At 32.8% G+C, this 25,507-nt stretch overlaps 1 protein-coding gene across 5 annotated transcripts in view; it reads left to right on the top strand.

Annotated features, from left to right (window-relative positions):
• Positions 1 to 25,507, top strand: part of RBL1 (RB transcriptional corepressor like 1) — a 56,798-nt gene that overhangs the window by 2,010 nt on the left and 29,281 nt on the right. For 3 of the 5 annotated variants that reach the window (XM_031954039.1, XM_031954038.1, XM_031954037.1), the window contains exons 2-12: positions 2,538 to 2,671; positions 8,940 to 9,140; positions 10,462 to 10,526; positions 10,619 to 10,747; positions 10,948 to 11,108; positions 15,322 to 15,371; positions 16,090 to 16,276; positions 17,621 to 17,787; positions 22,611 to 22,723; positions 22,862 to 22,965; positions 23,828 to 23,965. In XM_031954039.1, coding sequence (XP_031809899.1) covers positions 2,538 to 2,671; positions 8,940 to 9,140; positions 10,462 to 10,526; positions 10,619 to 10,747; positions 10,948 to 11,108; positions 15,322 to 15,371; positions 16,090 to 16,276; positions 17,621 to 17,787; positions 22,611 to 22,723; positions 22,862 to 22,965; positions 23,828 to 23,965 — 1,449 coding nt within the window. The remainder of the gene's footprint in view (positions 1 to 2,537; positions 2,672 to 8,939; positions 9,141 to 10,461; positions 10,527 to 10,618; positions 10,748 to 10,947; positions 11,109 to 15,321; positions 15,372 to 16,089; positions 16,277 to 17,620; positions 17,788 to 22,610; positions 22,724 to 22,861; positions 22,966 to 23,827; positions 23,966 to 25,507) is intronic. The other 2 variants (XM_031954041.1, XM_031954040.1) reach the window with 2 other exon arrangements.

Genomic DNA, 25,507 nt, shown 5'->3' with positions numbered 1-25,507 from the left:
GTGGACTTTTCAAGTCCTGTGGTCTTTCCTTATTAAATGCTGCTTGTGGGTGATGCTGCACATACTATTTCCATTCAGTGCTGACTGACCAAAGAGAAATTTTAGTTAAATACATACATACACACGCATGTATTTCAGGAAAGTGTATTTAATTCAGAAAAAAAAAACATGCTATACAGATGAACATTTGTAAGGTATTATACAGAGAATGTTCTATTTTGGTGTTCTCTATTTAACTTAGAGAAAGGGGCTGACTACTGGATAATTTCTTGATATAGCTCCTACCCACTGCTATAATGAGTCAGTAGGTGCTCGTAAGCACAAGCCAAGAATTTAAGAGAGCTGTAAGTTTTTTAGTCTATTAATACTGACCGAAAGAATGTCGGAAATAATTTCTCTGACAGCTTAAGTACTTTGAATTCAAATTGCCTGACGGTCTCTTGTAGAGGATAAGAACAAATGCTTGGATTGGAAAGGAATCCAAGCCACATGCCCTGAAAGAAGCATTGAGCATGTAGAGAATTACTTTATAGAACAAGGTTGTTTGATTTTTATAGACTCCCCATTCTCTGTATCTTTGAACTTTCCCAGACAGCTCCTACTTTCTCCCATATGTAGTTAGGGAACAAAGGTTTAAGTGCCTTTGGGCCAAGCACGATGGTAAGTGCTTTTTTATAAATATTATCCCATTTGAACCTCATAGTCCTGTGATGTAGATTCCGCTCTTATCCCTATTTTATGTATGAAGAAACTAAGGCAGATATCTACCTAGAGTCCCACTAGTAGGAGTCTGAGGAACTTTGAAATCAGATCTTCCTGACTCCAGGTCCAGCACTCTGTCCACTGTGCCACTTGGCTTTTCATGCTCCCATTCTGTTTTCCATCAGGTACCTTATGTCTGTATGTCATGCACAACTTGGAGAGGATGTGAATGGTTGCTAGCAGTCTGAAATTGTGTTGTTGTTTGGTATGTTTGAGGAACAATAATAATATATGTTGTGATGAGTGTTTCCAAAAAGTTATATGATTATGTTATGTCTTGGAGAGTTGTTTTCATGTACTTTAATCAATCAATGAACATATGTTTATTAAGTACCTTTTGTGAAGTCATCAGAAGCCAAGTGACTCAGGTGTCTAATTATGAGCCACATAAACTCTTCCCACCTTTTCCCTGAAAGACTGGAATAATTCTTTTGCCAAACAGAAAAAAAACAAAACAAAACTAAGAGATCTACACCTGTGGATCCTGGCTTTTCTAGTTCTCATCTGTATCTGCATTTGTCATATTTTTCCCAGAGTATGTGTTGGAGAAAGGAGGAGGGTGGAGGAAAAAAAGTTACCCAGACTCCCCACCCAGCCTGTCAGCACTAGATTTTCTGGGTTAAAGGTATCACTAAGGGGATACAGTTTTGTTGTTTTTTCTTTCTTTTTTTTTTTTTTAAGTTAAATTTTATTTTCACAATTTAAGGGAAGCAAACAACTTGTAATTTGCAACTTATGTTCTTTGAGTAAATATAATTCATTAAAATTTTGATTGTTTATACAAAACTTTTTAAATTTGATGTAATTACAATATCTATTTTACTTCCTGTGAATCTCTATCTCTTGTTTGGTTATAAAGTCTTCCTTATCCACTGATTTGACAGATAATTTTTTTCCATGCTCCCCTAATTTGCTTATGATATAATCTTTCATGTCTAATTCATATATACATTTTAATTTTATCTTGGTATATGGTGGGAGATATTGGACTATCCCTAGTTAATGACAAACTGCTTTTTCCCAGCAGTTTTTGTCAACTACTGAGTTTTTGCCACAAAGCTTGGATTTTTGATTTTAGTAACACTAGATTACTGTGGTTATTAATTAGTATGTATTATATGCCCAATCTATTCTTTGATTAATCCTTCTACTTCTTATCAGGATGAGAGTCTTTTGAAAATTATGCTTAAATAGTTTGAAATCTAGTTCTTCCTTGCCACTTTCCTTCACTTTTTTTTCTCCCATTGATTTCTTCAAGGGGAATTTTTGATCTTTTGTTCTTCAAGAATTATTTTGTATTATTTTTTTCTAGTTCTGAAAAAGAATTTTCTGGTTGGCTTTGGTTACCCATGAGCAATTAGTATTTCTCTAGTTATTTAGATCTGTCTTTAATTATATGACGTGTTTTCTAATTGTGTTAATATAGTTATTAGATTTGCATTGGCATGTGGACTCCCAAGTATTTTATATTATTTGCAGTTTTTTCTTATCTCATCTTATGGTTTATGTGGGTTGAGATGCTTAATTTTTATAAAACCACAGAATGATGCTTTTGAAAATAGCATATCTGGGGCAGCTAGATGGCAAAGTGGATAGAGTCCCGGCCCTAAAGTCAGGAAGACTGGAGTTCAAATGTGTCCTTAAGACACTTAACACTTCCTAGCTGTGTGTGACCCTGAGCAAGTCAGTTAACCCCAAATGCCTCAGTAAAACAAAAGAAAGAAAATAGTATAGCTACAAAAATATCTATTTTACTGTTTGTTTCTTGCTTACAGGGAGAAGTTGTACATTGGTTGGCATGTGCATTATATGTTGCTTGTCGGAAAAGTGTTATTCCTACAGTTGGAAAGGGCATCATGGAAGGAAATTGTGTATCACTGACCAGAATACTCCGGTCAGCCAAATTGAGGTAAAACATTTTCCTTTATTTTTCATTTTGAAAAAAAAGTATTAATCTTGCAATTGAATTTTCATTGTCTTTAAACTACCTGGTGGTAATTAAGACATGCTAACTGTGTTTCTCCTTCAAAATCTAGATTTTCTGTACTCTTTTGCCAGTGTTCACATCTTTTCCTACTAACCTCAAATTCCTGATCCCACTTAGCCTACAGCCCAGTAGCCTAAGATTTTCCTAGCCTTAATGAGCTTCAACTTTGATCCCATTTCTTCCTGTCTTTTCTAGAATCTTGCCTAATCAGTCCTTCCCTTTCTTTTGGCCTTAACTTTATTCCTTCTCATTTAACTATAAGCATGTTCAGGACTTACCAGTCCCCCACCCAAACATCTTTTAACTCTTTGATCTTTCACACTCTTTCCTCTTTTTCCTTGCTAACTGGGGGAGGAGTGTGTGTGTGTGAAATATTTTATAGCTGCTGGATTTTCTTACCACCTGCTCTCCAACTAATCCTCATCCTTAAAGCAGCTCTAAAAGATTATCAGTAACATCCCATTTTTTAAAACTAATAGCCTTAATTCTAATAGACTTGGGATGGAAAATGGAGTCTGCATCCAGAGAGAGAACTATGGAGACTGAATCTGGATCAAAGCATAATATTTCCATCTTTTTTTTTTTTTCTTTCTCATGGTTTTTGCTCTTATGGTCTTATTTTCCTTGTACAGTATGACAAATATGGAAATATATTTAAAAGAATTTCACATTTAACCTATATCATATTGTTTGCTCTCTGGAGAGGGGAGGAAAGGGAAGGGAAGAGAGGTTATATGATTTTCCCAGGGTCACATTATGTATGACAGTCATAATTTGAACTCAGATTTTTTTTTTAATTAATTAATTTATTTTTATTTAATAGCCTTTTATTTACAGGTTATATGTATGGGTAACTTTACAGCATTAACAATTGCCAAACCTCTTGTTCCAATTTTTCACCTCTTACCCCCCACCCCCTCCCCCAGATGGCAGGATGACCAGTAGATGTTAAATATATTAAAATATAAATTAGATACACAATAAGTATACATGACCAAACGGTTATTTTGCTGTACAAAAAGAATCAGACTCTGAAATATTGTAGCTTGTGAAGGAAATCAAAAATGCAGGTGGGCATAAATATAGGGATTGGGAATTCAATGTAATGGTTTTTAGTCATTTCCTAGAGTTCTTTCTCTGGGCGTAGCTGGTTCAGTTCATTACTGCTCCATTGGAAATGATTTGGTTGATCTCGTTGCTGAGGATGGCCAGGTCCATCAGAACTGGTCATCATATATATTATTGTTAAGTATAATGATTCTCCTGGTCCTGCTTGTTTCCTCAGCATCAGTTAATGTAAGTCTCTCAGGCCTTTCTGAAATCATCCTGTTGGTCATTTCTTACAGAACAATAATATTCCATATATTCATATACCACAATTTATTCAGCCATTTCTCAACTGATGGGCACCACTTAATTTCAGTTTTAGCCACTACAAAGAGGGCTGCCACAAACATTCGTGCACATACAGGTCCCTTTCCCTTCTTTATGATCTCTTTGGGATATAAGCCCAGTAGTAACACTGCTGGATCAAAGGGTATGCACAGTTTGATAACTTTTTGAGCATATGAACTCAGATCTTTCTGAATGCAAGTCCTGCATTGTATCCATTACTCCTTGCTGCTTTATACATGGACAATGCACAAATCTGTATATCTGACTTTTATTTCTATCCTGGCTCCCAAACCCATATTTCCAACTGCTCCCCGGGCATTTCCAAGCACCTTGTTGTTAACTCAAATTAAACATGTCCAAAATCACATTTACTACCCTTTCCCTGAGCTGATACATACTTTTGGACTTTGTTAATCACTCGTGTAATCACAGGTTTGAGTTTTTCTTTCTTGTATCCAAGTAGTTGTCGACTCCAGAAACATCTCTTATATACAATATATATAAAAATATACAATATACAAATATATATACTTATATATTATATATATACATACACACACAAATAATATTAGTCACATATAGTCTTCAACTTTCTTCCTCCATAGGGAAATTTGCATCATATCTTTGTCATTTATAGTAATGGAAAAAAGTGTTAGCACAAATAATTTTTAAAAATTGAACACACATACTTTTAAGTACCTATTAAAAAAATGTATGAAATTCTTCTAATGGTGAAGACATTGCAATAAGAAAACATCTAAGGCTAGGGAAAGGCTCTGGTCTTCCATATCTATTCCCTCTACCGCCACACTGTACAGGCCCTGATTTTCATCTGCCTAGGCTGTTGCATTATCTTGGCTCTCTTCCTTCCAATCCAATACACATACATATAGAACTGCTAGACTAATTTTCCTTATACCTAAATTTAGTATAATTCCTCCTCAAAAGCCTTTGATTTAATTCAACAAGCATTATTAAGCAGATACTGAGTGCTAATTATATGAGATAAAAAGACAAAAAAGAACCCATTCTCTGTTCTCAAGTAGTTTGTTTCCTACTGGAAGATACAACATGTTCACAACTACAAAGGTAATTTGAGGAGCAAGAAAATATTAACAGCTGTATGATGGGTAGGGCATTGATGAGCTCAAGCTTGACAGAATAGAGCAAATGTCAACTGAGACTTAAAGAAGCAAAGGATTCTGGATATGAGATAGTACATTCTGGGAGGAGAAGGAGGAATGGCTTTTGTGAATGTAAAGAGGGGATTGATGGGGAGTGTGTGAGTTTGGGAATTGAATATCCGTTAAGTCTGGTTTGTGGAGGAAGCTGTATTGAATAAGGCTGAAAAGATAAGTTATGGACGACCTTATGGGACAGGCTAAGAAGTTTTGTATTTTATTATAGAGGTGATTTGGAGTCACTGACAGTTTTGAATAAAGAAATATAGTCAGCAATATAAGTATAATATAGTTAGAAGTAATATAGTCAGATTTTAGATGGTTCTGGTATCTGTGTGGAAGATGAATTGGACAGAAGAGAATTTCCTTATTGCCATCTAAATAAAATCAAGACTCTTTAGCTTTCCATTTAAGACTTTCCACAATTTGTTACTACTTGACTTTTTTTTTTTTTGTTTTGTTTTGGGATCTTTTGGATCAAAGATATACCAAATTGATTTAGGTAGCTCCTAGTGTACAGCTCCCACTACCATGGCAGGCTGGCACTTGCTTTACAATTTATAACCTTAGAAAATTTCCTGAGAATTAAATAACCTGTCCAGGACTCCACAACCAGTGTGTGACAGAGTTAGCATTTTAAACTAAGCTGTCTGACCCTGTAGAGCCACTCTATCTTTCAAACCTTATCCCTACCATGTGTTAACTTCTGAGTACATCTTTCCCTTTTGTACTTTTAATCATACTGTTTTCTAGGACTGAAAATTCCCATCTCTTGTCTGTTGAAGTCCTACTTATGCTCCAATGCTCCATTCAAATAATCACCTTTACATGAAACCTTTTCTGATTCCACTGCAACCAAATTATACATGATTATTTTTTCTTTTATCTTCATTGTATTGTTATTCTTAGCAGTTTATAAATGCTTGAGGAATAAATGAACACATGGAATAATATTAAGAATATGACATAATACTAGAAGAATAGGACAGTTAAGATATGAGAAAGTGCTATATAGTTCTATTTATCCATTAGGAGGTTATCCAGAGGATTACTATTACCCAATTATTGAGGATTAACAGAATCATTCTAACTTAATTTTTTATCCAATACCTTCCCATATTGCCTAGTTAAGCCTAAATTTGCTGTTAAATTCATGTGTTTTTATTTTCCTTAAATCTGGTGCATTGGGTGAGTAAAATACCACCATTTATTTGTACATATATAAATGAATATTTTAATATTGTTTATTTTAAACTTTGTTTAAAAACTAAAGTTAAAAATGAAAACAAAACAAAACAATATACCTAAAATCTATCCACAGTGAACATCAACTGGTTACTTTGTATGTACAAATTACTAACATTAAAAATAATTATTTTTTTCATTTGTATTCTGAGTTTTTTTTTTTTCCCTTTAAGTTTGCAGGAGCTGTTTGAGAGAATAGGTATGACTGAATGAGTTTTCCAATAATTTGCTTCTTTAATACCATGGGATATTTGTTTTTGTACAGATGAAATCCCATCGCAGCAAATACCATTAAAAAGAAAGGTTTATATAAAAAGGCATTATGAAATCTTAATTGATAACCAATTTGATGCTGGTAGGAGCAGCCTACAAAAATTTTCATATAAATTTTCAATTTTCTATAACAATCTTGTGTAATTAACTTTGTCTTTATGTAACAGTCACTCTTTGGGGAAAAGTATCCATTTTGTAATGGTTTTATAGTAGAGAATAACTTTTTCCACTTACTACCCCTTTTTTGCCCTTTTTTTTTAATGTCACTACATGTATATAGGTATATAAGATAGGTATACAAATCAAAAAATTTTTGATAATAAATTATAATTTTGTGACCCTATATTCAGTTATGGAATCCTATATGGGAGCCACAGTTTAAGAGTAGAAAAGAAAAGCTAAGCTTTAGCTGAACTTTTCAGAGTTATTTTGTCCTGCTAGCAAATGAAAAAAAAAAATCAGGAAGGCAACAAGTATTTATTAAGCATCTACTGTTAGTTTGCAAAATGCTTTACATACATTTTCTTTCTTTTTTTTCCTCCTGAGGCAATCAGGGTTAAGTGACTTATCCAATGACTATCCAGCAAGCATCTGAGACTATATTTAAATTCAGGTCCTCCTAACCCCAGGGCTGGTATTCTATCCACTGTGCCATTTAACTACTCCTTATTTTATTTTCTGTGATCCTGCCTATCTCTTGTTTTGTCATAAACTTCCTCTCTCATCTGAAGGAATAATCCTTCTTTGTTCCTCTAATATAAGATGTGACATTTTATATGTCATACATATAATATACAATTATTACAGCAATAAGAACAATAAAAATTAAAAAGTAGTCTATGAGTTGAAAAGAACAATCTCAGTCCAGAAGAATTGATAAAGAAACATAGTATTGTGTCATGCATCCATTTGGAGCAAATATTGACATGTAATATGAAATTTTGGTCTAAATCTAATTTCGGTCGTATTTATTTCCAGCTTTCTTAGTAGCTTTTGTCAAATAATGAATCATTTTCCCAGTAATTAAAAGAGGTCTCTTAAAACTGCCCTTCTCCCTAACTTTCTCTGTTGAGGTCATCAGAATTCTTTCAATCTCTCAAGTTTGCAACCTTGGAGTCCTTCTTGACTCTTTGCTCTTCCTCTTCCCATATTTTATCCTAATAAGTTACCAGATCTTGTTTCTACTTCTCTAATATTTCTCAAATTCAATCCCCTTTTCTCTACTCATGATCACCCTGGTTTAGGTCTGTTTGCCTAGACTATTGTAATAGCTTCCTAATTGGTCATCACCCTGCCTGAAATCTCTCCAGTCTCTAGACCATTTTAGTCCAGGAACAGAGCGGTATTCCTAAATCACAGATCTGACCATGTCATTTTCCTACTCAGAAAAGCTCCAGTGGCTCCATATTGTAAAAAGAGTAAAAAAAAAAATCTCTCTTAAACATTTAAAGGATTTCACAGTCTATCTCTAACTTTCTCTTCTAGGCTCATCCTGTTGTATTCTATATGTTGTATTCCTGCTCTTTTTACATTCCATTTCCTCTCCTGAGATGCCTACATTAATTTTTTTTTAAAGTTTACTTGGTGCCTTTTGTTTTTATATCATAGAAACATGTGACTATATCCTTGTCTATTCCCCAGTAATTCAACTTTCTCTTATAATAGTCAAGCAAAATCAGCTAACCACTGAATTAATTTAAAAGTGCCATGTTCTTGTGTCTTTTCTAGCCCATTTCATAAATCCAGTTCTCATTTGACAAATATTTGAGTTCTGAATTGAGTTTTGAATGCAAAACATTGGCTAGGTGTTGTGGGTAATAAACAAAATTTTAAAAATATAATCTCTGCCTTATCAGCACTTATACTAGAGTTGATAATATACACACATACAAACTTAATTATAGAAGGAACTATATCCAGAGAATGCGTTTTAGCATAGGAGGGAAACTATTCTAAAGCTTATTATGTAGCTGTATTTTTTTATAAGCAATAGTAGTCATGACTGAAAAGATTTCTTCTTTGAAAATTATTTTAAAAACTCATCATGTGGACTTATTTAAAAAAAAAAACAACTGCTTTTCTTTTTTCTTTCTAAGTTTAATTCAGTTTTTTAGTAAAATGAAGAAGTGGATAGACATGTCAAACCTGCCACAGGAATTTCGTGAGCGCATAGACAGGCTGGAGAGAAACTTTGAGGTGTCAACTGTGATTTTCAAAAAATTTGAACCAATTTTTTTGGACATATTTAGAAATCCATATGAGGATCCACCAAAGTTGCCACGGAGTAGAAAACAGAGGTAAGACTCTTAATAAATGAAATAATATGTTACAAATGTTAAAGTATAATACTCTATTAGCTATTATTATTCTTTTTTAAAAATTATTTTTGCCTTTAATTTTTGTTATACATTTTTCTCCTTATTTGCCTGCTCATCCCCATTGAACCCTTCTTTGTAACATAGGAACATTTAAGCAAGGCCTGTGGATTCGGTCCCATAGCTAATATGCTAAATTTCATCTCCATGGTCCCTTCTCTCTCTACTGAAAGGGAAATACTATGTTTCTTTAATCAATTCTTCTGGACTGATAATTGTTCCTTTCAACTCATGGACTACTTTTTAATTTTTATTCTTATTACTGTAATAATTAGATATTTTGTTCCTTTGGTTCTGTTTTTTTTTTTTTCCATTCAGTATCATTTCACATATCTTCTCATATTTCTCTGAATTGTTCTTACTCATCATTTCATAAAGATTGATAACATGTTATAGTCATGTAGACATTTTGAAATCCATGTGAAGATCCACCAAAATTGCTTTGTTTAACTATTCTTTGACTAATAAGTACCCATTTTGTTCCCAATTTTTTCTACTACAAAAAGTGTTATTATTAATTTAGTATTACGTATAAAGACATTTCTTTTTGTTATTGATCACTCAATTCTGGTATATGCCCCACAGTTATAGATCAGTGGGTCAAAATATAAAAACAGTTGAGGGATTTTTTAAAAAAATACATAATTCCAAAATTTTTTCCCAAATGATTTAATTAACTCAGAGTCCAATCAACAATGTATTAGTTTAGCTAATGTGTTATTTATGTCAGAAATTATCTGCAAAGAAGTTAAATATATTCTTTCATATATTATTACTTATGACTGAAACTTCAAGGTAGTATTTCTCTTTTTTTAGGTAATTGGGGGTTAAGTGACTTGTCTGGGGTCACACAGCTCATAAGTGTCTAAAGCTGGACTTGAATTCTTGTCTGCCTATCTTCAGAGCCAGTACTCTATCGTATTGCCAGTACTGTGCAATCTAACAGTCTCCTCTTTGTATTTTTTTCAGAGGGGGGTGGAAGTGTTTGTTTATTCTTCAGTTTAAGAATTCCTATGGTATTTGCTAATTGGAAATATTATTAAGTTTAAACCTAGTATATGAGCCACAAATAATTAGCCCTGTGTTTTAGAGAAGTGGGAAGTAAGGTAAATGGAATTTATATGTCATTTGATTTTAATATTTTCTCATTTATTGCTAAACTTTAAACACTTTGATATGGTTTTTATTCTAGAAAGCTGGTGAGAGTAGAGAGATTTAATGTTACTTTTTTTCCCCTTTCTAGACGAGTTCCTTGCACTGTTAAAGATCTCTTTAACTTCTGTTGGACACTCTTTGTCTATACCAAAGGTAAATTGCCGTTTTAGTAATTGATATTTGTATTTTATTTACTTGGTCATATTTGACATGATAGATTTGTGGTCTTTGTGTTCTTTGTAAAGGTAACTTTCGTATGATTGGAGATGATTTAGTAAATTCTTATCATTTACTTCTGTGCTGCTTGGATTTAACTTTTACAAATGCCATTATGTGCCCAAATAGAAAAGATTTGCTGAATTTATCATTCAAAGGTAAGATCTTATTTATTTGTAAAGTAAAATGTTTCTAGTCATTTGAAATGTATTTTTAAAAAAGTAATCATCTCTCTCTCTTTCTCTCTCTCTCTCTCTCTCTCTTTCTCTCTCTCTCTCTTTTTCTCTCTCTCTCCCCCTCTCTTCCCCTCTCCCTCTTTCTTTTTCTCCTTCTATCCCTTTCCTCCGTACCACTTTAGGTTTGCCACCTGATTTCCATATTTCTGACTTTAGAACCTCTGAAGAACCGCCTTGTATTATTGCCACACTCTGTGAACTGCATGATGGACTTCTAGTAGAAGCAAAAGGGATAAAGGAGCATTATTTTAAACCATACATTTCAAAACTATTTGATAGAAAGGTACAGTGCCTGTTATCAGATAAATAAAATCTCAACTGGTTATCAAACACATAGAAAAGTCATATTTAGTAAGTTCCATTTCTACTATTAAACCTTTTCAAGTAGGTTATGGTCCCAGTTCTCTTATTAAGTAACTGGCGAATCCTTGGCAAGTTACTTCAGGTTCTTTAACCTCAAATTTTCATTTGTGAAATGAAGTTAGGCTAGATGATCTCTAAGATTCCTTCTAGCTTTAGTATTCCATGATAATGACTCAGCTCTTCCTCAGACTTCTATATATTGTAATTTTCTTTTCTCAGATATTCATATTATGGATCACACATGCACATTTAAAAATGACTGAGTATATATAGCCCTGGAAATTCTTGCTTTTATATATATATATATATATATATATACACACACATATATATACACACACATATATATACACATGCATACATATATTTAGTTATGATTTTTAACAGGAAACAGCATAGTGCAATGAATATAGGGATTGTCTTAGAATCAGGAAGGTCTGGGTTTATGTTTTGATTTCGATCCATATTAGCTATTTGATCATAGACTGATTTTTCAATTTAAATTTCCCAGACAACTCTCTGACATTATAAATTATAGAAGAGCTGTTGAGCTGCAATAGTGCAAGAATTTTCTGTAACATGAATTCCCTACAAAGGGATAGGAGAAACTTTTTTCTGCCAAGGGCCATTTGGATTTTTATAATATCATTCAACATTTTCAGCCTGTAGAACTCAAATAATGGGAGGTTGTTGTATTTAGCTTTCAGCTCATCATTGCTTTGCAGTTGCCTTAGCAAATGATTTTATTGACCTTATTTTAATGGTCTGTGGGCAGGACTTTCCTCACCCTTGCCCTACGTGAATGAAATTACAGTTCAAGATCCAACCCTGTTCCCATTTCCATACCCCTCCCATAAAATATATTTTATCCAACTTTATAAAGAAATTACTTGCTATTTTGATGTGTTAAATTTAGTATAAAAGAGTTAATTGGGGGAGTATTATTTTTGTTATAATTAAACTGATGCTACTGTGAACAATACGTATCCTTTCAGTTATTCAAAATATGTATTTCATTTATTATAATTTTATAGTTATCCTTGAAATGAATGTCTTATTCTTCCCAGACTTTAGAACATAATTTTATTATGTTATTAATAGTTATTAAAGTATTAATCAGTTATTAAAACTATTTTGTACTGGGCAAAAAATAAGAGAAGCTAAATGCCCAACCAAATATGTACCAAAAAGTTACTGTGTTATAGAACTATAAAAATAAAAATTGTAAAAAAGATTTATTATTAAATACATGTACTTGAGAAAATTGGATAATGATTTGGCAGGAAATAAATTTAGACCCATATTTCACAACATATAACAGTCAATTCTCCCTGGATGATAGATTTAAACATAAAATAGAATTTTAAAAAAAGGAATAATGTAGTTTATTTTAATTGTAGGGAGATTTTTTCCCACATATTAAGTAGAATTATTAGGGACACTCAATCATTAGCTATTAAGTATTTACCATGTGCCAATATGAAAGAAAAACAGTTCAGGAAATTTCACAGAAGAAAGGGCAATAATGAGTTGTGTCTTGGATGAAGATAAACTTTTTGAGAGGAAGACATGAAGAGTCTTGGTATTTCAGGCAGGGAAGACAGTTTATGTGCTTGTACTGAATCAGGAAATGAAGGATTGAATTCAAGAAACATTTGTTAGTTACAATCTAGGATTTGTGAAGGAAAGTAATTTAAATAAGGCTAGAAAGGGAAATAGGAACAAGTTATGGAGAACCTTAGATATTGTCCAGGCTAAAGTTAGTGGTTTATCTCCCCATACTCTCCCCATAGTCATTGAAAGTTTTTGATTTGAGGTTAGACTGTGACTTAGGAATATTAAGAGATAGAAACTCTTAGCTGCTCAATTAGGTATGGTGAATAGGGACAGAATGATTCTGACATGTCAACACCATATATTTAAAAGCTACTTAACTAACAATGTTAATGTAGAGTATAAGGTGACTTATGAAAGCCTTAACAAGTTTCAGATAGAGTTCACAACATTAGGGTGTTAAATAATTCAGTATTTGCCCTGACATATATTAGTCATGACTTTAAAAATAAGAAATTATGAAATCTGTCTACCTAACATTTATGGGATTGTCCAAGCATTATTTATTTATAGAGGGCAAGAACTAGATATATACAGGGGTCTACTTATGGCAACAAGGGTAATATTGAGGCTTATCAGTATCAGTAGTCGAAGGCTTCTTCTTGTTCCTTTACCAGACTTAAATTCTCTTTGGAAACTCTTGTTTTTGCTAAACCTAACTTTCACTGGCTAAAATAATAAGGCCTTATTAATATTTGGCTAATTTGACTTGTGATTTCATTGGTATAGGGATCTCCTATGAAAGGGAGATCACTTTCTCAATGCAGGTGGACACCTTCTGTATGACTTTATAGTCTTAGAGTTGCTCAGAGCACTGAAAGATTAAGGGATGTGCCTTTAGTCACACATCCAGTTGGTGTCTGAAGTAAGATTCAAACCTAAGTTTTCTTGGCTTTGAGACTAGCTCTCTCCTATGACTACACTATCCTGATTAATCCCTGACACTTCTACCTGTTTGACTCAGAGCTAAGATAAGCAAGCAAACTGGTGATTCCTAGGATTAGCACTGATACCTCTCTGGGGTTTACAGGTGGGACTCCAGTGTGTCCTGAATTACCTAGTACTTCAGTATTTCATTGACAGGCTAAATAATCTTCATAGATCTAGAGAAAATGTTCTGTACTTTTATATTTTGTTTCCTTGAATTATATTAATAGATCAGGATAATAGACTTTTTCTTCTACCCTCTTAAAAACTATAATTTATTTCACTCCCCCCCAATTATATTTAGTGTCTATTCAATTTTACAACATAAATTTAAACATGCACATAACAATGGCAACTCAATCATTTTATCTCCTTTTCTGATCCTTAGGCTTCTCTACATTAAAATATCTATATATACTTGCACACATACTATCCTTCTTCCATGGATGTGATATTTTTTATTTGACTCACAAAACTAATTTTTAAAATATATGACCACTAAGTTCTAATTTTTTCATGTTGCATGATTCCATTATGTACTGTTCTGCATATTTTTGCATATTTTTAGTATTTGTTACATTGCATAGAGTCATCTTCATGTTAGTGTGCCATATTCTTCTGAAGCCAGTTCCATCGGTCCATTCCTCAACACTTGGACTTTTAAATTATTTTCAGTTTTTCCATTATTACAAATTACACAGCTTTAAACATTTTTTTTTTTTTTTTTGTTTAAAGTTACTTATTTGAAGGGATATTCCAAATAAGAGGACTGCTGAATCACAGATTGTGGCCAAATTTACAATTCTTGATGGGCATTGCCAAATTGCTCTTTACAAAGAATGCATTCATTTGAAAAGCCAGCAACACTGTATATTTTTTTCCTCATCACCCGCCATTGGGTTTTTATAATTTCTATTAGTTTTCCCTAAATTAATGTACTTGATGTAATATAATATAACTAAAAAGAAATTTGGAGAATATCTAGTCCAATCCTTACCTGGACAGGACACCCTCTTGATAGCATCCCAATTTTGAATATCAAGCTTAGTGCTTTAAACTGGAAAACTTGCTACTTCTAAAGATAGTCCGTTACACTATTGGACTGTTCTATCTATTGAAAAGTTTTTCCTTACATCAAATTTAAATCTGCCTCAATTTTTTTTGGTCCCTTTAGGATTATAAAAAACAATCTTCCTAATCCATTATCCTTTAAGTGTTTGAATAGCAATCATATATGTCTTTAACTTTATTTGTTTTTCAAATGTTCAAAATATTGAAATTCTGTCTTGTTGTCTGTACATAATGTTTGGCCATTTGCTCAGTAAGAAGTTGGTATTGCTCTAATAAATTCAATGACATCTTCATAATGAAAATGTTTCTCATTATTGCCTTTCTTAGTTTTGTGCTATAGATATGCTGTATTTGCATATAATTAAACCTGCTAAATTCTTTCAAGAAATTTGTTCTATTACTAAGAATTATCTTCCACATTTAGAATAACTATACTTATTTACATCTCAACTTATTTCACATTTTTGTTAAGTTTGTATAGTTAGATTATAAGAAGTTTCTAAATATCTTTTCCTCCACAGATTTTAAAAGGAGACTGTCTCTTGGATATTTCCTGTTTTGCAGATAATAGGTATGTACTATTGATATTGATATGTACATACAAAAAATTTACCTCTCTATTAGAGGCAAAAGATGAATGATCATTAAATTTGGCCTTAAGTATTAACCTAATTACTTAAATTTTAAAAAATAATATTTTATTTTTCCAAATACATGCAAAGATGGTTTCAACATTCACCTTTGTAAAATCTTGTGTTCCACATTTTTCTTCTTCTCTCCCTCCCACTTCCTCTCCAAGACAGCAAATAATCTGATATAGGTTAAATGTGCGCAATTCTTCTAAACATATTTCCATATTTGCATGATTTCACTTTGGATGTAGAAAGATATTTTATCATTCCTAAGTGTGTAACTGGGAGCATAAAAAAATGCTCCCAGCAGTAACTGGGTTCATAAAAAAATTTATATATAGTGTGAAGCAATCATTATTCCCCAGCTGATACCTTTTTATTCTCCTTAACTATCTTTATCTTCCTTGATGTTTACAAGTTAGTCTGCATATTTTCTGTACACTTGTATTTCAAATTACTGAGGATTTCCTAGTGAATTATAAAAATATTGAAGAAATATGGGAGTTCCCAATATTAGTAAATATGGATAGAGTCAGCAAAACTTCAATCAGGACAGTAAAAGTTTTCTTGGACTTTTTGATTCTTATCTTTGAATTAGGGTAAATTGATATTTTAAGTAAATATTAACCACCAACTTAAAATATTCTTTCTTTTCAGCAAAGCAGTAAATAAGGAATATGAAGAATATGTTCTTACAGTTGGTGATTTTGATGAAAGGGTGTTCTTGGGAGCAGATGCAGAAGAGGAAATTGGAAGTCCTCAGAAGTTTACAAGTGATACCCCTACAGGAAAATTGATTGCAAGAGTCCATGTGGAATATAACCTTCAGCAGCATTTTGCGAAAGTAGGTAATCTGACCCTATGTCATTTTACTACCAGACCACAAGTACCTCTCTTTAATTTAATCTTGAATTTCCATTATTAGCCTATATTTTCATGAACTTATTAGGCAAAGGGATTTTGAAAAGAACTTTTTAGACTTTCTGCTTTATTTCTTGGGTAAACACATCAATAGTGCCTTAAATTTTGACAGAGTATGTCTCATACTTTGAAATGATTTAAGATTCCTCAAAAGAGAAAAAAACAAAGGGGACTTATTCAAACCTCTGGTTATAAGTGTCAGGCATAAAACTTATAGAGGACTGTGTCCACCAGAGAAGGAAATTTCCTAAGACTGGTGAGATCCACTGGGTGCTTTGCCAGTGCCATTGTGATGGGCATTTGTTTTCGTGGGGACATTTTGCAGAACATCCTGGAAAACATCACTAACCACAGAAGAGTTTGACCCTATAATCTACCCATAGAAGATCAAATGAATGAAGCAATTTTTGTTCAAATTATGACATACAGTTAGATAAATAAATAGTGTCTATCTTGTATAGGCACAGATAGTACAGATAGACAGGGAGTTGGGCCCAGAATTAAATAAGAGTGACCCAGATTGCCTTTGAGAAATTACAAAATTCCTTTAATTTTGTCCCCTCCTCCCAGGACAAAAAAAGCACATATTTAAAAGACCAGCATTGTTGTATGCTGCAAGTCATTCTTGCTTTATCACAGCCATGACAGATGCTCTCATACCTTAACCTGCTTCCTAGAAATATTTGTTCGGTGGATAAGGCCTAGTTTAGCTAGGAAATCTAGGAATCTTCTAGGTTTTAACATTGTGTAACCTTGAGGGACTCATTTAATTTCATTTTGCCTCATTTGTAAATTGAGGCAATTGTAAATTAGTGCTGATTTGGAGCCTGAGAGCCTGGGTTCAGAAATGCTTTCTGCTAGTGCCCACTTTGGTGACCTTAGACAACTCTCTTCCCCTCTCTAGGCCACAGTTTCTTCAACTATAAAATGAGGAACTTGATTTGATTATTTGTAGGATCCTTCCAACTCTTAAATTATATGATACTATAAGAATCAATATTGGCCTTAACCATGTCATAGGACTTTATAAGGATTGAGTGAAATAACACAAAATGCTTTGAAAAACAAAAAGTAACATTCAGTTTTAAGATGTAGAAATGCCCAACATTTTGCAGGTAGATAGCAGGATGGGGGGGGGGGGGAGAAATACTCGACAGGTAAACATGACTTCATTGAAGGGTGTGCATATGAAATTTTTTAAAGTTACAAACACTTTGAGGAAGGAAGAATAATTTCTGAATTTTAGAGTTTCGCTTCCTCTTGACAGAAAAGATCTTTTGCCCCCTCTACTCCACTGACTGGACGTCGGTATCTGCGGGAAAAAGAAGCTGCTACCACTCCTGTAGCTTCAGCAACCCAAAGTGTGAGCCGATTACAGAACATTGTAGCTGGACTGAAAAATGCACCAAGCGAGCAACTTGTGAATATTTTTGAGTAAGCATACAACTTCTAACTCCTGGGTTTTTCTTTTAAGTAAGTTTCATGTACTTTTCATAGTCCTTGAGACATAGCTTTCTTATTTGAAGTAGGCTTTTTCCTGTCTAGTAAGTATAATTGTACCAGTTACACCTATGTTGTACAAATTTGTAACTTGTACAGTGAATGAACTTGTAACTGTGAGTCAATCAACAAGCAATTAATAAGTACATATGACTCTGTGCTAGACATTATGCTAAACATAAACAGATCATTGTGTTTGAGGAGAGATGAGACAAGATAGCTGTCCTGTACTTCCCGCGAGTGTCCAGACCTTTAGGATACATGAATAATAATAAGGCATAAAAATACTGAAAATGTAGGAAAGAGCCAGGTCATTAAGAGATTTAAATGCCTGATAGAGGACTTTGTATTTGAATCTGAAAACTTTGGGGAACTACTGAAACTCATCGACTACAAGAAGAAATGATTATCCTTCTTGCATTAGAAAAATCACTTATGCAGGTGTATGGAGGATAGTTTGGAATGGGGAGAGGCTTGAGGCAGAGAGACACCCAGGAAACTCTTGCAAATGTCCAAGCAAGAAGTAATCAGGAACTGAATCAAGTTAGTGAATATGTAAATGGAAAGGAGATGTACAAGTAAAGGTAGAAGCAACAATATTTGGCAATGGATTAGATTTATGGGAATGACAGCAAATAATTGAAGGATGACAGTGAAGTTAAAAATCCTGGTACCTGAGAGAATAGTAGTGCTCTTGACAATAATAAGTGAGTTTAGAAACACAGAGAGTTTTATTTTTATTTTTTTATCCCAATTTCTGTTGTTTTTATTTAATGTTCTTCCAGTTACACTCAAAATGATTTTTTTCCCCAAGATTTTTGTTTTTAAGGTTTTTGAGTTCTAGGTTCACTCCCTTATCTCCACCCACAATTAAGAAACCATATATGAGGTTTTGCAGAACATTTCCATAAGTCAAGTTATGAAAGAAAACAGATCTCCCACCCTAATGAAAATAAAACCCCTCAAAAAAATTAAGTTAACAATAAAAAGAGAGAGAAAAAATACAAAATGCTTTGATCCATATTCAAACACAATCAGTTCCTTCTCTGGTCATGGATAGGATTTTTTTATCATAAGTCCTTCAGAGTAGTTAGCCTTAACCATATCATGGGACTTTATAAGAATTAAGTGAAATAACATAAAATGCTCTGAGAAACAAAAAGTAACATTCAGTTTTAAAATATAGAAATGCTCAACATTTTGCAGGTAGATAGCAGGATGGGGGGGGGAGGGAAATACTCGACAGGTAAACATGACTTCATTGAAGGGTGTGCATATGAAATTTTTTAAAATTACAAACATTTTGAGGAAGGAAAAATAATTTCTGAATTTGGCAATTGTTCTACTGAGAATAAGTCATTTACAACTGGTCATCTCAGAATATTGCTATTACTTTGTATACAGTATATATCACTTTGTTCGCGGAGGACTTTTCAATTTGTCTTTTTTTTTTTTTTTTCTGAGAGCATCCTGCTCATCATTTCCCAGAGAACAATAATAACATTCCATCAGAGGAACTTAATTCAAAAAAGTTTTTACAATTACTCTTGCTAATTGTACTTCCCCCCTTTTATTCTCTCTCTCTTCTTTCACCCTGTCTCACCTCAAAAGTGTTTTGTTACTGACTGCTCCCTCAGTATGCCTTCTCTTTTATCACCCTCCCCCTTTCCCATATCCCATTCCCATCCTATTTTCCCTAAAGGGTAAAAATAGACTTCTATATTCCTATTGAGTATGTATGTTACTTACTATTTGAGCCAATTCTGTTGAGAGTAAAATTCACTCACTCACCCTCACTTCCCTCTCTTCTCCATTGTAAAAACTTTTTCTTGTCACTTTTTTTATGGCAGATAATTTGCACCATTCCATTTCTCCCTTTCTCTTTCTACATGGAGAGTTTTAAATGAAAGATGAGTTATTTTTTTTGAGCATTCTAAATTTGAACTATCCATGTTAAAAAGACAGTTGATGCTATGATATAAATGGAACTCAGGAAAGAAATTAGGCCGGCTGTGTAGATTTGGTAATCATCTGCATAGATGCAATATTGAACCTGAACTGTCAAGTTCACCAAGTGAGATAATATAGAATGAAAAAGGAAGTGGGCCCAAGGTAGAGCCTTGGTGAACATCCATAATTAGTGAGTATGACTTGGATGAAGATCTCACAAAGAGACTGACAAGGAGTATCAGACAGATTGAAGGAGAACAAAATGAGAACAGTCACAAAAACCAAGAGAGGACAGTGTCCAAGAGAAAAAGGTGGTTATCAGTCTCATTATGTTAAGAGGTTAAAGTGGATGATAAAGAGTACATTCACTGAATTTGGTAATTAAGAAAATCACTGGAGAGAGTACTTTCAGCTGAATGAAAAAGTCATAAGCCAAATTGTGAAAAGTTTAGAAAATAGTAAGAGGAAAGAAAACATCAGTTTTCTTGAAAATTGCAAACATTCTACAAACTCTTATGTGTCTTTTTCTTTTTAATGTAGGCCATGATTTAAGTTAATAATTCCTGAATCAGTGTGGAAAGGTAAAGTGGAAGTTTTACCTCTTTTCCTCCAAATAGGAGATTGTTTATTTTTTAAAAAGCTGCTTAAACAGGAAATGTAATTCATAAAGATTTCTAAAGGATATATATATATATATATATGTATTTTTTTTTTTTACAAATATGTTTATATTAGTATTTTTGAAAGGTTAAAAATCTCAAACGGTATGGAGAATAGGAAAACTTTCACAGTGAGGAAGTGAACAGTGCTTATCTTTATGCCATCAAGTGAGAAGCCATAATCTGTTTTCCAAGTATGTTAAGATCTGCCTCCTAAAGAATATACTTACCTTACAAAACAAAATAAAACAAAAAAAAAAACCCTTTTACAAATTATAAAGTAATGCAAATGTGATTTGTTGTAATGAATATGTTTAACCTATATTGGATTGCTTGCTACTTAAGGGAGAAGAAAGGGATGAAAGGAGGGAGAAAAATTTGGAACACAAGGTTTTGCAAAGGTGAATTTCGTTGAAGACTATCTTTGCATGTATTTGGAAAAACAAACTACTAAAATTTTTCTTTTAAATAAAAACGAGCTTTAGAATAACTAGAGAAATAAAATTATACTTATCACCTTCATTAGGGCTCATGTTCCTCTAATTAGCAGTAAAAGTCATTGGTAAAAACAGAAGCAGCTAGGTGAAAGCTATCTTAAATTAGAAAGGCTAAATCAAGTTAATTCAGGTTTCAGAGAAGAACAAAGTTAGAATTTATAGTTACCGTCACATTCCTACCTTTCTGTGAAATGAAAAGACAAAAGCTGCCTAAAGGAAGTGAATTTTATTAATAGAAATGCATGTTTTAGATATAAGCAGAATGCCACTGGTCATTCAGGTACCATTGGTCTAGTGTCTTTTCTGTATCTTGCTTCTGCCCAGAGCAAAAATCTATTCTTTGGTTATAACTTAATGTAAAGTAATCTGTTATGTCAAGACAAGTTTTAGTATGTGTTGCTGTATCCTCACCACTGAATCTGCCATTTTTAAGAAAATGTCAAAATGCTCTAGAATTCCAGAGGAAGATTTTGACATTCTATTTTTTTAAGCTCCAAAAATACTTCGAAATCCTCTGGAGAAAGAGAAATGTGGCTTTTTTGGTCAATCCACATCTGGAATATTGTGTGCTGGTTAGATAGAGCACCTCATTTTAGGGATAAGAAGAGCATCCAAAGAAGAAGAGTGAAGAACTTTAAGATGTGACCAGTACAAAAATTGGTTCAAAGAATGGATTATACAATCTAAAGTAGAAGACTTAATGAAGATAGGATAGCTATCTTCAAATATTTGAAGAGTTTTCCCTTGGAGGAGGAATTTGACACAACCAGAAGCAGTGAATAGAAGTTGTTGTGGTATATTTAGGCTTGGTTTAAGAAAATATTTTTATTGGATTACTTGCTATCTATGGGAAGAGGTGGGAAGAAGGGAGGGAAAGAAATTAGAACACAAGGTTTTGTAAGGGTGAATGATGAAAATTATTCATGTATATATTTTGAAAATAAAAAGCTTTAATTTAAAAAAATATTCTTTTAAACAGAGCTGTGTAAAAGCAGGATGGGTTACCTCAGAAGGCAGTGGGTACCCTTTTACAACTGTTCCTCAAAAAAAAGCATGATAAACACTTGTTTATCATGTTGAATGGGATGTTGAAGAGAGAATGAGTAATACCTGATGACCTCAGAAGTTATTTCCAACTCTAGGAGTTTTTGTATGCTATCTGAGGATCCCTATTAACATGGTCCAATAGGATAATAAATCCTAGAAATAGAGACTAAAAGCTGGAAAGGGCCTTAAACATCAGTTCCAATTCTCTCGTTTCATAAATATTAAGGATTTGCCCAGGATCACACAACTAAATAAGTCTGAGGTAGATGTGAACCCAAGTCTTGCTTTTTCCAACGTCATTGCTTTTATCTACTTCACCATACTGCCTCACCGGCCTTCTGCATAAGTCTAGTGTAATGTGTATGTGCCCATAGTATGACTACATACATCAGCTCCGCTTATGTATTAGGTCAGTTCTGAAACTGAATCTCAAGGACTGCATGGTGACTTGATTTAAATACTCTATACCTTTATTATAATGTGTTTGATTTTTATATAGCTAACTAAGTTTACACGATACAGAACAGCATAGTACAGAATTTAAGCCACCAATGAGGTAACATAATTTCTTCTAGTATTAGGTTAATCATATTGTATTTTACAGGTCTTGTGTACGCAATCCTATGGAAAACATCATGAACATAGTAAAAAGCATTGGAGAAGCTTTTTGTCAACACTATACTCAGTCAACAGATGAGCAACCGGGATCTCACATAGGTAAGAAATGCATAATCATTTAATGCAACACAGCAAAAAACTATAGCTTCAAAAGTGAATATTATAACTAACTTCCTTTCCCAAATAATTATTAACTATTGACTTTTATTAGTATATACCCTTTTGTTTCTATTGTAGATTTTGCTGTAAATCGACTAAAATTAGCAGAGATTTTATACTATAAAATATTAGAAACCATAATGGTTCAGGAAACACGACGACTTCATGGAATGGACATGTCTGTAAGTAGATTAATATTTTATTCATTAAGCACAACTCTGTTCTCTTTAGATGCTCTTGAATTCTTGAAATGGGTTAGGTACGGCCATCCCCTGTCATTTCTTTCCTCACCCCCATCCTCAGCTCTGTAGCATAAATTCTTGATATAGTTAGATATTCTTTAATATAAGTTTAATTATAATTAATACTTTAATTATTCTTTAATAATAAAGAAGAGTATAAATAAGAAGAGGGTCAGTCCACTTAGGGAAAGAGCCACAGTGAGTGATGTAGAAGAAAATGTTCAGGACTTTGTGAATAGAACTGTAATTGAGAAGGTTTCTTTGTTCTTTAATTCAAAAATATTTTTTTAAGACAGCAATAATTGTATATTATCTAGAAAGGCATGCTATTATATATACATCATTGTACTTTTATGATAGCTTTATATAACATTTATTCTGATATCAATAACACTTTCAAAAAACCAAGCTCTAGGATATCCCCTATGATCATCATTATTATTGCCACTGTTTCTTCTGATCACTATTATTCCCTTGTGTCCTACACCAGCTTTAGCAAAGTGTGGTAATTTGTGTTCATTGTAATGATGCTGATGCTGATATGCCTTACATTTGTATTGTACTTTCCTTTTTCTAAATTTTGCTGTTTCATTGACATTTGAGGTGCCTTTATGGAATGAAATTAGATATTAATCTGGCAACTTTTAGCCTATTCATGATCTTTCATATTCCTTGTTTTAGCATTTCAATATAATTTAGAATATTCTTCGTTTTTATTTCTAAAACCTTAATGTACTTAATTCCTATAACTTTAATTTCAAAAAATGAAGGCATTAAGGTGAACTAAACTTTTTTTTTTAAGGTTCTTTTGGAGCAGGATATATTTCATCGTTCTTTGATGGCTTGCTGTTTGGAAATTGTGCTGTTTGCATATAGTTCACCTCGTAGTTTTCCCTGGATCATTGAAGTTCTTGATCTAAGTCCGTTTTACTTTTATAAGGTGAGATGAAAACAATTACCAGTCATGGGATTCCTGGCCTTTTTTCCATACATTACATTTATTTTGATGTTGAGGTAAGATTTCCATATTGATTTCCAGAAAATATTTCCATTAGTGGCCTAAAAACATAAAGCTTAGGAAATTGTAAGGTTGGCCAGGGCCCCAGAAGTAGTAAGCTTCTGAGCTAGTTAGACCTCTAGATGGGCCTTTTACTCTAAATCTATAACTTGCCACTAGATTACAGCTGCTTCTCTCATAGATTGGTAAACTCGTTGGGGATACACATACATATACATATGCATGTAGATATATAGATAAATATATACACATGTAAGTATATGTGTGCATGCATACACACACATATATATATATATCTAATTGATCTCTTGCCAACTTTTTTTTTTTTTTTTTTTAGAATATTCAGGAAATTTATATGCATAAAGATCTGGCGTTTTTTAAGTGAACTTTTCAATTTTATACAAACTGCATCTTACTATTGTCTCAATGTTCTTATGTAAATATAATTGCTTGAAATTACCTTAGGATATGTGAAGACTTTTTAAAATCATAATTTTGAACAAAAGGTTATAAAGTTCATATTGTAAGCCTATTAGATTAGTGTGTGTGTGTGTGTGTGTGTGTGTGTGTGTGTGTGTGTGTGTGTCTGTGTGTCTGTGTGTATGCCTTGCTTTTAAATGTGGGGAGTTAGAGATTAGGGATTAGCAAAAGGGCCAAGTATCAATGAAGTACTCAAAACTCTGCTAGAAAACTTAATTTTTAGAATAAGATAGATACAGTATGACATAGAAATGACCGACCTAATATAAGGAATAAAATATACTCACTATCTCTAGAATTCCTTTCTTACCTAATGGGATTGATTAATGAAACTATAATGTTGGAATATGATCTTGATCAGAGCTTGAGTTACTTCAGACTTTTCGGCTTATTATTGACAGGAAATTCATTTTTTGCTACTAAAACAGTTTTGTTAATTTTCTTTTGTAAAATGTAGAAATTGTTATCATATTCTCCATTATTTTCACTATCCAAAAAAAGTATTATTAATCAACATTCACACCCACATACTTTACTACTACATAGTTTGGGGGATTATTGACCTTAAGTTAATAGTTTCTTCTCTATATTATTTTCAAGCTAATAGAAGAATGTATTTTTAGTTTTTACTCTCCCAAATTGTGCCGAAGTTAAAATGATAGAAAATAATTTTGCCATTGGGATTTTTTTTTTGTTTATGAATTGTTGAATGAATATAATTCAATTGATTATTTTCATTGAAATTCTAATTTGCTAAGCAGAAATTTTTTCTAGCTCCAAGGGAAGATTGATTTGTATTTCAATGTAATTTTATCTTTTCCCTTTGGGTTAAGTTCAAATAATGTCTAATTAGATATTTAGGGGATCTGTAATATTATTGGTATAGATATTCTATATATTATATTATGTATACTCCATTGCTGATAACTCCTCTGCTATTCCATTTTATGAATCATTGTGACCAAAAGAAATGTCAAATTTTAT

The sequence above is a fragment of the Sarcophilus harrisii genome, chromosome 2 (assembly GCF_902635505.1).
Source record: "Sarcophilus harrisii chromosome 2, mSarHar1.11, whole genome shotgun sequence".
Taxonomy (NCBI): Eukaryota; Metazoa; Chordata; class Mammalia; order Dasyuromorphia; family Dasyuridae; genus Sarcophilus; species Sarcophilus harrisii.
This window is presented reverse-complemented; position numbering and strand designations above follow the sequence as displayed.